This window comes from Oncorhynchus clarkii, chromosome 18 (genome assembly GCF_045791955.1).
Source record: "Oncorhynchus clarkii lewisi isolate Uvic-CL-2024 chromosome 18, UVic_Ocla_1.0, whole genome shotgun sequence".
NCBI lineage: Eukaryota > Metazoa > Chordata > Actinopteri > Salmoniformes > Salmonidae > Oncorhynchus > Oncorhynchus clarkii.
Window position 1 is genome coordinate 64989346 of NC_092164.1, and position 13228 is coordinate 65002573.

The 13228-nt window shown below is 41.2% G+C and overlaps 1 protein-coding gene across 1 annotated transcript; it reads right to left on the reverse strand.

Moving 5' to 3' along the window:
- Positions 1–6757: 6757 nt before the first annotated feature.
- Positions 6758–9002, reverse strand: LOC139372769 (tumor necrosis factor-like). Its single transcript, XM_071112568.1, has 4 exons — positions 8800–9002; positions 8334–8361; positions 7952–8011; positions 6758–7224 (listed from the first exon to the last, which is right to left on the reverse strand). Exons 1-4 carry the CDS (start codon positions 8971–8973, stop codon positions 6758–6760), a joined length of 729 nt encoding a protein of 242 aa, XP_070968669.1. The 5' UTR covers positions 8974–9002.
- Between the last annotated feature and the right edge of the window lie 4226 nt (positions 9003–13228).

The window sequence follows — 13228 nt, forward strand, 5'->3', positions numbered from 1 at the left end:
TTGATTTAGACAGGTCTGGAGTCAGTTCTGTAACCTCTACCTGTAGGGAGGATGTTGATTTAGACAGGTCTGGAGTCAGTTCTGTAACCTCTACCCGTAGGGAGGATGTTGATTTAGACAGGTCTGGAGTCAGTTCTGTAACCTCTACCCGTCGGGAGGATGTTGATTTAGACAGGTCTGGAGTCAGTTCTGTAACTTCTACCTGTAGGGAGGATGTTGATTTAGACAGGTCTGGAGTCAGCTCTGTAACCTCTACCTGTAGGGAGGATGTTGATTTAGACAGGTCTGGAGTCAGTTCTGTAACCTCTACCTGTAGGGAGGATGTTGATTTAGACAGGTCTGGAGTCAGTTCTGTAACCTCTACCCGTCGGGAGGATGTTGATTTAGACAGGTCTGGAGTCAGTTCTGTAACCTCTACCTGTAGGGAGGATGTTGATTTAGACAGGTCTGGAGTCAGTTCTGTAACCTCTACCTGTAGGGAGGATGTTGATTTAGACAGGTCTGGAGTCAGTTCTGTAACCTCTACCCGTCGGGAGGATGTTGATTTAGACAGGTCTGGAGTCAGTTCTGTAACCTCTACCCGTCGGGAGGATGTTGATTTAGACAGGTCTGGAGCACATCTCCCTCTCTGGACCAGCTCAGTACCTTTCAGTTCTGTGACCTCTACTCTTTTATTAAGCTAATCTTTTTATCCCGATTTTTCATTTTGGGGCTTTGATTCAATCAGGGGTTGATAAGATCAGCGTTATAGCGTGATTGACATTTAATGGAAATGTTTCTGCGTTTGTGGTGACTGAATTCACGGTAAACGCTGTATCTGTCTGCTCATTCAGAAATCATCTTTACATCTCTTCCGCACTACAACGTAGCTCTTCCGCGCTACAACGTAGCTCAACCGCGCTACAACGTAGCTCATCCGCGCTACAGGTTGAATGAAGCCCTTGGACTTTTTACGACCCACGCCCCTAACCCACAACCCACGACCCACCTCCCTGACCCACAACACACGACCCACGTAATGTAACATGGAGTGTACCCTCATGAGCACCTCTTCCGTATTCATCAACTCTTATGGCAAATGGGTTAGTGCTTGTGTGACCTTCAACCTTTCTCAAGGCCCCAGAATGCCTTGGCCTTGCTTGACCTTTGGAACTCTCTAGACTCTAGTGTGGTACAGTAGCCCAGCTTGTTAATGACTGTGATATGAGTTGTCGTGTCGTAAAGCAATTATGAATGTCTTGAGTAGTGCTTACGAAGCTCCAATGTACGCATTATAACGAGAACCTTGTACAACGCAGTCCTCGTGTCAGATCCTTTACGGTGCACATCTGTGCATGTGTTTGTCAGTATTCTGTATGTAATGTATAATATATATAATGTATAGCGAGCTCTGTGTAGTCGGAATACAACAATGATACCAGTGATGTGTATACAAAACGAGGATATGCACAATATTGACAATGTGTAAAATGATTATTATGATATATGTATTATCTTGCTCATACATACGTACGCATATGGTATTCCTGTGTGGTATTTTAATTATATATATATATATATGTATATATAGTACCAGTCAAAAGTTTGGAAATACCTACTAATTTAAGGGTTATTCTTTATTTTTACTAGTTTTTAAATTGTAGACTAATAGTGAAGACATCAAAACTATGAAATAACACATATGGAATCATGTAGTAACCAAAAAAGTGTTAAGCAAATTAAAATATATTTTATGTTTGAGATTCTTCAATGTAGCCACCCTTTGCCTTGATGACATCTTTGCACACTCTTGACATTTTCTCAACCAGCTTCACCTGGAATGCTTTTCCGACAGTCTTGAAGGAGTTCCCACATATGCTGAGCACTTGTTGGCTGCTCTTCCTTCACTGCGGTCCTTCTCATCCCAAACCCTCTCAATTGGGTTGAGGTCAGGTGATTGTGGAGGCCAGGTCATCTGATGCAGCACTCCATCACTCTCCTTCTTGGTCAAATAGCCCTTACACAGCCTGGAGGTGTGTTGGGTCATTGTCCTGTTGAAAAACAAATGCTAGTCCCACTAAGTGCAAACCAGATGGGATGTCGTATCACTACAGAATGCTGTGGTAACCATGCTGGTTAAGTGTGCCTTGAATTCAAAATAAACCACTGACAGTGTTGCCAGCAAAGCACCCCCACACATCACACCTCCTCCTCCATGCTTCACGGTGGGAACCACACATGCAGAGATCATCCGTTCACCTACTCTGCATCTCACAAAGCTGCTGAAACTAAAAATCTAAAATTTGGACTCATCAGACAAAAGGACAGATTTCCACCGGTCTAATGTCCATTGCTCGTGTTTTTTGGCCCAAACAAGTCTCTTCTTCTTATTGGTATCCTTTAGTAGTGGTTTCTTTGCAGCAATTCGGCCACGGAGACCTGATTCACACAGTCTCCTCTGAACAGTTGATGTTGAAATGTGTCTGTTACCTGAACTCTGTGAAACATGTATTTGTGCTGCAAATTCTGAGGCTGGTAACTTTAATAAACTTATCCTCTGCAGCAGAGGTAACTCTGGGTCTTCCTTTCCTGTGGCGGTCCTCCTGAGAGACAGTTAACTCTAACGAACTTATCCTCTGCTGCAGAGGCAACTCTGGGTTTTCCTTTCCTGTGGCGGTCCTCATGAGAGCCAGTTTCATCATAGCCCTTAATGGTTTTTGCGACTGCACTTGAAGAAACTTTAAAAGTTCTTGAAACTTTCCAGATTGACTGACCTTCATGTCTTAAAGTAATGATGGACCGTCGTTTCTCATTGCTTATTTGAGCTGTTCTTGCCATATTATGTACTTGGTATTTTACCAAATAGGGCTATCTTCTGTATAACACCCCTTCCACAAATGAACTTTTAACAAGGCACACCTGTCAATTGAAATGCATTCCAGGTGACTACCTCATGAAGCTGGTTGAGAGAATGCCAAGCGTGTGCAAAGCTGTTATCAAGGCAAAGGGTGGCTACATTGAAGAATCTCAATACACTTTTTTGGTTACTACATGTTTCCATATGTGTTATTTCATAGTTTTGATGTCTTCACTATTATTCTACAATGCAGAACGTAGTTAAAATAAAGACCCTTGAATGAGTAGGTGTGTCCACTGGTCCTGTATCTACATACGGTACAATAAGGATGGTTAACATTTTGAGATTATGTGAAATGCAACAGCAATGATATTAAAAATAAAGTCATTGTTTTTTCATAATATTTACATTGTGTTATATCATTTAATATGATGTATATGAGATGTTATATGAATTTTGTGGGCTTTTTTGGTAGCAGAGCCAGTCAAATGAGGGTGCAGGTTGGTGTTTCTACGTCGTAATATTTCACTGTCTGCATTCTACGATGAATCCATGTTATCCCTTTGAAGAATATACAGAGGATCAATGGATATTTTCAGAGTACAGGTCTGTCAAAGGAAAGACAATGAATCACAATCCTTTGGACCAGCAGGGCCTCAGTAAATCCCCCCCCACATACACACACGCACGCACGCACCCACACACACACACACACACACCCACACCCACACCCACACACACATACACACACACACACACCCACACCCACCCACACACACACACACACACCCACACCCGAACCCACACACCGGGGGTTCTGCCTGGATCCACTGGGGGCTCTGCCCTGATCCCCCAGGGGCTCTGCCTGGATCCACCGGGGGCTCTGCCTGGTACCACCGGGGGCTCTGCCTGGTACCACCGGGGGCTCTGCCTGGTACCACCGGGGGCTCTGCCCTGATCCCCCAGGGGCTCTGCCTGGTACCACCGGGGGCTCTGCCTGGTACCACCAGGGGCTCTGCCTGGTACCACCGGGGGCTCTGCCCGGATCCACCTGGATCCACCGGGGGCTCTGGAGTAATAGTGACCAGTAACAGGATAAATAGATACTAATGGTAATATATACATGTAAACAGGAGTACTAGTGACCAGTAACAGGATAAATAAATAGATACTAATGGGAACGACAATCAATAATCAATGAACAGCAGCACAGGAGGTTTCTCTCCTGTGTGTGTTCTCTGGTGTGAAGTCAGGTGGCTAATGAATCAAATCAATAATCATTATAGCAGCAGCGTAGCTGTGAGAGGTAGCAGTGGTTGTGAGCCATTTAACAGTGACGATAAAGGGAAACGAATGCCGTTTGGAACGTCACCACACAAATCCCTCCCACCACCCACATGTTAAAGGGTTGGAGGAGGGCAGATGCGTGGGGGCCGGCAGAAGGAGCCCTGTAAGATCACACTGTATGTTCACTCAGACACTCAGCAGTCACGGTCCTGATTACCAAGGGGATTATCCCCATTTGCTGTTGAGGAAATGCAACCGACTGTGTAGGAAACACACGGACACACTACTAACACAGTACTTGAGGAAATGCTACCGACCACAATGGAAACACCCACTGAGTTTATTTTTGTCGAGGTGTCTTTGCAAATGTATGCTAATTCAATTGACATGAGAGTCAAGAGAAAGGCAAATCATTCCTTGATAGCAAAGAGATAACTATTTTTAGAAAGTCCTATTGATAGTCCTATTGATAGTCCTATTGGTAGTCCTATTGATAGTCCTATTGATAGTCCTAGTGATAGTCCTATTGATAGTCCTAGTGATAGTCCTATTGATAGTCCTATTGATAGTCCTATTGGTAGTCCTATTGATAGCCCTACTGATAGTCCTATTGATAGTCCTATTGATAGTCCTACTGATAGTCCTACTGATAGTCCTATTGATAGTCCTATTGATAGTCCTATTGATAGTCCTATTGGTAGTCCTATTGATAGTCCTATTGATTGTCCTATTGATAGTCCTACTGATAGTCCTATTGATAGTCCTATTGATAGTCCTATTGATAGTCCTATTGATAGTCCTATTGGTAGTCCTATTGCTAGTCCTATTGATAGTCCTACTGATAGTCCTATTGATAGTCCTATTGATAGTCCTATTGATAGTCCTATTGATAGTCCTATTGGTAGTCCTATTGATAGTCCTATTGATTGTCCTATTGATAGTCCTACTGATAGTCCTATTGATAGTCCTATTGATAGTCCTATTGATTGTCCTATTGATTGTCCTATTGATAGTCCTATTGATAGTCCTACTGATAGTCCTACTGATAGTCCTACTGATAGTCCTACTGATAGTCCTATTGATAGTCCTATTGATAGTCCTACTGATAGTCCTATTGATAGTCCTATTGATAGTCCTATTGATAGAATGAGCTACTATGACCTGATACAAAATGATATGAACCACGTATTGTTCTGAAGGTTTTTTAAAGTGATGTTTTCAGAAACCCTTTCAGTATACATTAAAGACCTTTACACTACAGTCATCAGATCGCTTTGTTACTTGAACCTGTTATTGACGATTCAGAACTGATTCACATACAATAAATGTTTTGTCATTTTTCATTAGCATTTTATTGAGATATTCAACTCAACAACACTACTGTAGTTAAATAAATAAATGTAAACAAATAAATTACTCTTTAAAATGTAGAAATATAAAAAAATAAAAAAATAAAATAAATAAATAATTTCAAATGTAATTTAAATAGCAATTAATACAATATATACCCTTAGTGGCTCCTGAGTGGGCAGCGGTCTAAGGCACTGCATCTCAGTGCTAGAGGCGTCACTACAGACACCCTGGTTTGATTCCAGGCTGTATCACAACCGACTGTGATTGGGAGTCCCATATGGCGGAGCACAATTGGCTCGGTGTCGTCTGGGTTAGGGTAGGGATTGGCCGGGGTAGGCCGTCATTGTAAATAAGAATTTGTTCTTAACTGACTTGCCTAGTTTAAATAAAGGTTCATAATAAATAGTAAATACAGACAACAATACAAGTATAATTCACTAAAACATAATGATAAATATATATTTTTTAAATAAATAAATAAATAATGAATTCAGAATCAATTAGAATTGACTTCTCAATATGAGACATTTGACCGATGTAGTGGGCCACAATGCTTAAATACATTGAATCATACTGTATGCCAGAATTCCTTCAGATAGTAGAATATATATAAATATATTCTATATATATATATATATATATACATATATATAGTGTGGGTTGGTTTATGTGCTGTGGATTGTAGTTCAGCATTAGCATCAGACATTTACTGTCATGGTAACACCATGGCAACACATTTGTTAAACAATAAACCCCAAAGTATATATAAACAAACTGCTACAGTTTAGATAGATCGGTGTCATTTGTCTAGCCTGGTTCCACATCTGCTTGTGCTCTTGCCTACATCATGCTGTCATGCAAGCCAATGTTAGGCATGACAAGGAGTGGCATGACGGCATGATGGCACAAACAGTCTATAATTCCTCATCTTTGACAGAAGAGTAAAAAATAAAAAATAAAATGCATTGGCTTTAACACGAAACAACACGATGCCTTAACCTCAGTCAACCTCAGTAGATGAAACGGCCCTGACTCCTATCAGGTAACCTATCAGGTAACCTTCAGGTAACCTTCCATTATCCTCTTCTTCATCGTGGATTTAGCTGTTTAACCCCTCCTACTGTATGAACCTTTTCCCCCCTCACACTGAGGCTACGTCCCAAACTGCACCCTATTCCCTATGTAGTGAACCCTATTCCCTATGTAGTGCACCCATAGTTAAAGTATAGGGTGATTTGGGACGTAGCCTTCCTCTCAATCGTCATGCCATTTTCGTCCGTCTCACAAGGCGAACACGCCAAAGAAGTTTTTCCCATGACCACTCTCCAGATGGGGCCTGTTCTCTGTGACTGTCTGGAGCATGTCTCCCTTCTCCAGGTTGAACACGGCTCCCACATACACTGCATTATACCACTGTCCTTCGCTCGCCTCGCTGTTGGAAGACTTCTTACACACGGTGCGTACAGAGTTGAGCAGCGTCTGGTACTCCTTGTCGTCTTCGGTGCCGTAGCTTGGGGACCAGCGCTTGACCGTGTTACTCAGGTGAACCATCTCCTGGTTGTTAGGGTGCTTGGGGTCGGCCTTGCAGCTGACGCGGAAAGAGACCTGGCTGTAGACGAAGTATAGGCCCGGCTGGGGGATCACAATCTCGTTGTTGTTGAGTTTAAGACCCCCCTGTGAGTTTGCCTGGCCCTCATCGTCTGTCCACTCCACTGTGGTCTTGTATTTTCCAGTGCCGTTGTACTCACCTGGAAGACGAGAGAGAGAGAGAGAGAGAGAGAGAGAGAGAGAGAGAGAGAGAGAGAGAGACAGAGAGAGACAGAGAGAGACAGAGAGAGAGACAGAGAGACAGAGAGAGACAGAGAGAGAGAGAGACAGAGAGAGAGAGAGAGGGGTTAACATGGGAAATAATGAACCTCTTCTGAGGTCCACATCGGAAATAAATATATGCATTTAACGTTTGTATGTGAATTCCTTTGGGGTTCTTTGTACTTTTAATTTGTTTTTAACTGTACAAATCATTTTAACCCCCCCCCAAAAAAAGTCAAAGTGGTTGAGATGCAGAGTGGTTGGACATTAATATAATTAGCTGTAGATATTGTCGGACGGAGCACGACGACACATCATCTATCGAGGCAAGTTGTAAATGAGCCGGTTTCAAAAAAAGAGATGAAGGTTATGTCTTTGACTTTATACCGTATGTCAAACAGGCTCGATTCATTCACAGCTTCTTATGCACAGATCAAATTTACATGGCATATATCCAGATGATTCACCATGCAGACCAGTTCCTTCCAGTTCTACAGTGCTGTTGAAAGGACTCTAATACGGCATCCTGTCAGGTAACCTTCCCTTATCCAAATAGCACCCTATCCCCTACATATGGGTCCTGGTCAAAACTAGTGCACCAAATAGGGAGTAGGGTGCCACTTTGGAAGCAGACATTGTATACATTACTGTAAAGTGTCATCTTACCTTCTAGATGAATGGCAGCCTTTCTGTTTACAGAGAGTTGTCTCAGTGTATGCTGAAGTTCTGAAGAGGGAAGAAGATTTAGAAAACTGACACTTCTGAGGGTGAATTCTCTCTCGTTAAACTCCATATAATGCCATACTGCTGCGAGAGCTTTGCGAGAGTTTATCTTACACATTTAGGTGTTCTTGTCTCAAATTGGCACTCTATATTCCCTATATAGTGGACTACTTTTGACCAGGGCCGACAGGGCTCCTGGTATAGGATGCTATTTAGAATACCTCCTTTGTCAAGAGACTGGCGGTATATATTCAACGTTATAACGCCATACTACCAGCAGTAGAACATATAGAACCTGACTGGAAAAAAATGGAAACAAACTCACCATCAACTTCCTCGACCTGATCTGGTCTCTGAGTTAGAGGAAAAGAGAAATGGAGAAAAGTGAAGAAAGTTAGTCCCGTGATCGGTTTCACATTGACGCTACACAGGAGATGTATGAGATATACAGAGATTTACAGAGATTTACAAAGAGACATGGTGATATATAGATATTTAAATATATATAGATATTTAAATATATATATATATGTAGATATATAGTGATATACAGAAGATATGTAAGGAAAAGTAGATTTAAATCTAAAATGTAAATATCGCTACAGAGATAAACAGTAGTTTTAATCAGGATCTAAGTTCAACTTCAAAGTTCAAACTTAATTGATCAAATTGCTGATGGAATACACTTGATATCAGCTCATCCAAAATAATCCAGTTCCCTTATTGATTTAACTAGCCATTATGCCACTAATAATTCATGATTAGATAAAATTGCCTGTATATTTTCTTACCTTGGCGTGCCAGGTAACGAAAAGTGCAGCTGAGACACACAGTGCCATGGCCAGCAGGGCACCACACAGCCTCCACCGGTGTGTGGACTTCTCCCGTACCAGGGTCACGCTCGTTGCAGGGTACACAGGGCCACTCTCCACGTCTAACATCACTCTGCTGCAATCACCTGCCATTGTATAGTAGAACCTTCCGTCAAAGTCCTTAGTATCCAAGAGAAGCCTGGAGCTCCAATGTCAATCAAGTTGGTTTGCGATAGGTATACAAGTTGGTAAACTGAGAATAACTTCAGTAGCTAAGTTCCCACAGTGGTATTAGAGATTGACTGTGTTTTGAAGGTAGTAGGTAGTGACAGGCCTGCGGATTGATTGACTGATACTCTCACTGCTGCTGTTATATACATCTAGCTGCCAAGGGAAACTCCAGTGATGTCACTCAGAGTGGAGGCTAGCAAGGGAACAGAATTTTGGAGGAGGAGGAGGTGTGGGTAATGGCTGGAGGGACCTGTGGTTTTTTCACAATTGAGAAAGGTATTGAAACCAAAAAACACAGGAAGATCAGCTGCTGCATGCAATACCCTAATAAACGAAACTAAATGAAACATCTGACCACACACACACACACAGACACAGACACAGACACACACACACACACACACACACACACACACACACACACACACACAGACACAGACACACACACACACACACACACACACACACACACACACACACAGACAGACACACACACACACACACACACCTGTCTCACTTTCTCTCTCCCTCTCTATCTCTCCCGAAGTAAACACCAACATCCCTCTCTCTAACTTCATCTTTACTCTGTTCCTTAATCAATTTTATTTTCCTTTCGTCTCTACGGGATTTTTTTCTTTTGTTTTTGACTTTCTTTCTTTCTTGGCCTTTTAATGTTCTGCTTTTCACTGAACTTTATTTGCTACATATCGACGTGTTTTCTACTTTTGCATGTCCATTAGTATCAGCACTGGTGGCTGGTTAGAAGGACAGAGCAGTCTATTGAGTGACAGACGACGTTGTGGTATAATTTTACTTCCGTAAAGGGGATATAGCAGTTAGTATGATGTTTATATATATATATATATATATATATATATATATATATATATAAAGGATAAAAGTAAATGTTATGTTACTGTATGTTAATGGTAATGCAACATCATCACTGCTGTGCTGAAGCTTGTACGTTCCAGGTACATTGGCGCTATACATTCTCACAAACAAACATCCTCATTTGCCAAATATGGGCCCACAGAGATGTGTCATGGCTGCTATCTGTAATGGTATAACTGACACTTCCTTCCATCTCTTTTAAAATAGGCCAAGCATACAGGGAGGGGGAGGGGGGAGGGGGGGAGTCCCCCATCTCCCCCCTCTCTCTAAATATTTCAGCCTCTTATTTTCCCCATTGCATTAATGCAAATGTTTGTAATGCGTTGAGAGATACTTATTGTTAATGTAATAATGAAACAACGTGTGATGTACATCTTTTTATAGTGGAAACGTAAGTAATAAAAGATCATAAGAAAATGTAGCTTTACTATGATAAAACATGATCTATACAATCGTTGATCATTTGGTAGGATGTACGGCGTCCATATTTAGTTGGCAGGAAGCCTAGTGGTTAAAGATTTGGGCCAGTAACTCGAAAAGGTTGCTGGATCGAATCCCCGAGCTGACAAGGTTCTGTCGTTCTGCCCCTCAACAAGGAAGTTAACCCCACTGTTCCCCTCAACAAGGCAGTTAACCCACTATTCCCCTCAACAAGGCAGTTAACCCACTGTTCCCCTGAACAAGGCAGTTAATCAACTGTTCCCCTCAGCAAGGCAGTTAACCCACTGTTCCCCTCAACAAGGCAGTTAACCCACTGTTCCCCTCAACAAGGCAGTTAACCCACTGTTCCCCTGAACAAGGCAGTTAACCCACTGTTCCCCTGAAAAAGGCAGTTAACCCACTGTTCCCCTCAACAAGGCAGTTAACCCACTGTTCCCCTCAACAAGGCAGTTAACCCACTGTTCCCCTGAACAAGGCAGTTAACCCATTGTTCCCCTGAGCAAGGCAGTTAACCCACTGTTCCCGTCAACAAGGCAGTTAACCCCACTGTTCCCCTCAAACAAGGCAGTTAACCCACTGTTCCCCTTAACAAGGCAGTTAACCCACTGTTCCCGTCAACAAGGCAGTTAACCCCACTGTTCCCCTCAAACAAGGCAGTTAACCCACTGTTCCCCTCTACAAGGCAGTTAACCCCACTATTCCCCTCAACAAGGCAGTTAACCCACTGTTCCCCTCAACAAGGCAGTTAACCCCACTATTCCCCTCAACAAGGCAGTTAACCCACTGTTCCCCTGAACAAGGCAGTTAACCCACTGTTAACTGGTAGACTGTCATTATAAATAACAATTTGTTCTTAACTGACTTGCCTAGTTAAATAAAAGTTAAATAAAAACCAAAAATATCCTAGGAACCTGAGCAAACGGAGCGAATGGAGCAGCTGAATCTCTACTTTCAAAATAAGGGTTGTTTTTCCTCTCCCCTGTGTTTTAAATATATATATATATATAATCAGGAAACAGCATTCAATTGTCATACTTGAGTAAAAGTAAAGATACCTTAATAGAGTAAAAGTGAAAGTCACCCAGTAAAATACTACTTGAGTAAAAGTCCAAAAGTATCTGGTTTTAAATGGACTTAAGTACAGCGGTGGAAAAAGTAGTCAACTGTCTCGAGTAAAAATACTAAGTGAAAGTAAATACTAGACATAATATTTCCATTTTCTTTCTTTTTTTAAAATGTATGGACAGCAAGGGGGCACACTCCAAACCTCAGACATAATTTACAAACGCAGTATTTGTGTTTACTGAGTCCAACATGTCGGAGGCAGTAGGTATGATAACACATTATATTGATAGATGCGTGAATTGCACCATATTGCTGTCCTGCCTGGGCATTCTAAATGTAATGAGAACTTCTGAGTGTCACGGAAAATGCAGGGTGTAAAAAGTACAGATTTTCTTTAGGAATGTAGTGGAGTAAACGTACAAGTTGTCAAAAAAAAATATAAATAGTAAAGTAAAGCACAGAAGCCCCAAAAAACTACTTAAGTAGTACTTCAAAGTATATTTTACTTAGTTACTTTATACCACTGCATACCATTTGAGCGGCTTGACACAAGCAAATTCATTGTAATTTCACGTTGCCTGTAGGAACCGAGAGCAATGCGGGCAGTCTGATTCGGCTTCGTTGTTTCGCAGCCTCTGACTCGTAGCCTACCGAAGGTTGTTCCTTTGCAGAAAACTGCATGTCCGGTAGCTCGCGGGCTGTCAGTTAGTAGCTTGCAAGAAGTATTCTGTAGGCCTAATATTACATAATTAAATCTATGAAATGTTTTTTTCTTCCCAAACTGTTAACAAGCATTCAACACCATTCTGCATTTTTTTTTTGTACATATATTTTCCGAACATTAATCAGTTAAATCATATTGTTAAAATATTTTCATTCAGTTACTAAAGTAACAGTCCTGGCTGTTCCCTATATGAGAGCGTACCGTAGCTGCTTCGCAACGCAGCCAAGCTGTGTCTGTATGTGTCTATGTGCAAAATGAAAAACGACAGGATATTTGTACCTCGATAAAACAGCTCTGCTTTTGCTCGGTAAATACTATCGACCAAATAAGGCATTTCTACTCTCGTTTTATCAAATATGTATGCTGCTGATTCAAGCTAATAAAAAATAAATTTAAAAAAAATGTTTGCGACAAAGGGGAACGGTCAAGTAGTGTGCTTGCTGAGACTACACTTTTGTTATTCCTGATACTTTTCATGATTAATCTGTTTCTTCATGATTTGTTGTCAAATATGCAAAAAGTATTTATAGTCGCCTAGTCCTGTAACGGCACCCTACAGATTAGTTCAAATCCAAAACTTATTTTCTTCTTCTCTTGTTTTGAAAAGACAAGATTCTCAACGTAGGCAACAGTCACGTGGTTTCTGTTCAAAAACCTCTGCTCTAGCCCAAACCGTTAAAATATAACCCATATTACCGGAGCTACATATTATTATTTTAATTGCAGATTTCGGGTCGTAATATATGGATATATATAGCTGGCCCCCCCAAAAATGCTAATTTCACAATGATAATTATAAATGAATATGTGTGCAATGTTGTGTTTATGTGAACATAATCTATGACCAAATTTAAATGCAAAACTCCAGTTTGCATTTTCAAGTTGACAGTTATTGTTCAATGTCCTACCAGATAACACTGCCAAACTGAGAAAGAAAATTGTTTAAAGATAAATAAAAATTCACATTTGTAATTGTACTACATTACTGTGATTGCATTATTTGGGACAAAAAAATACAAATGAAAATGTATTTGCAATTTAATAATGTTTTTT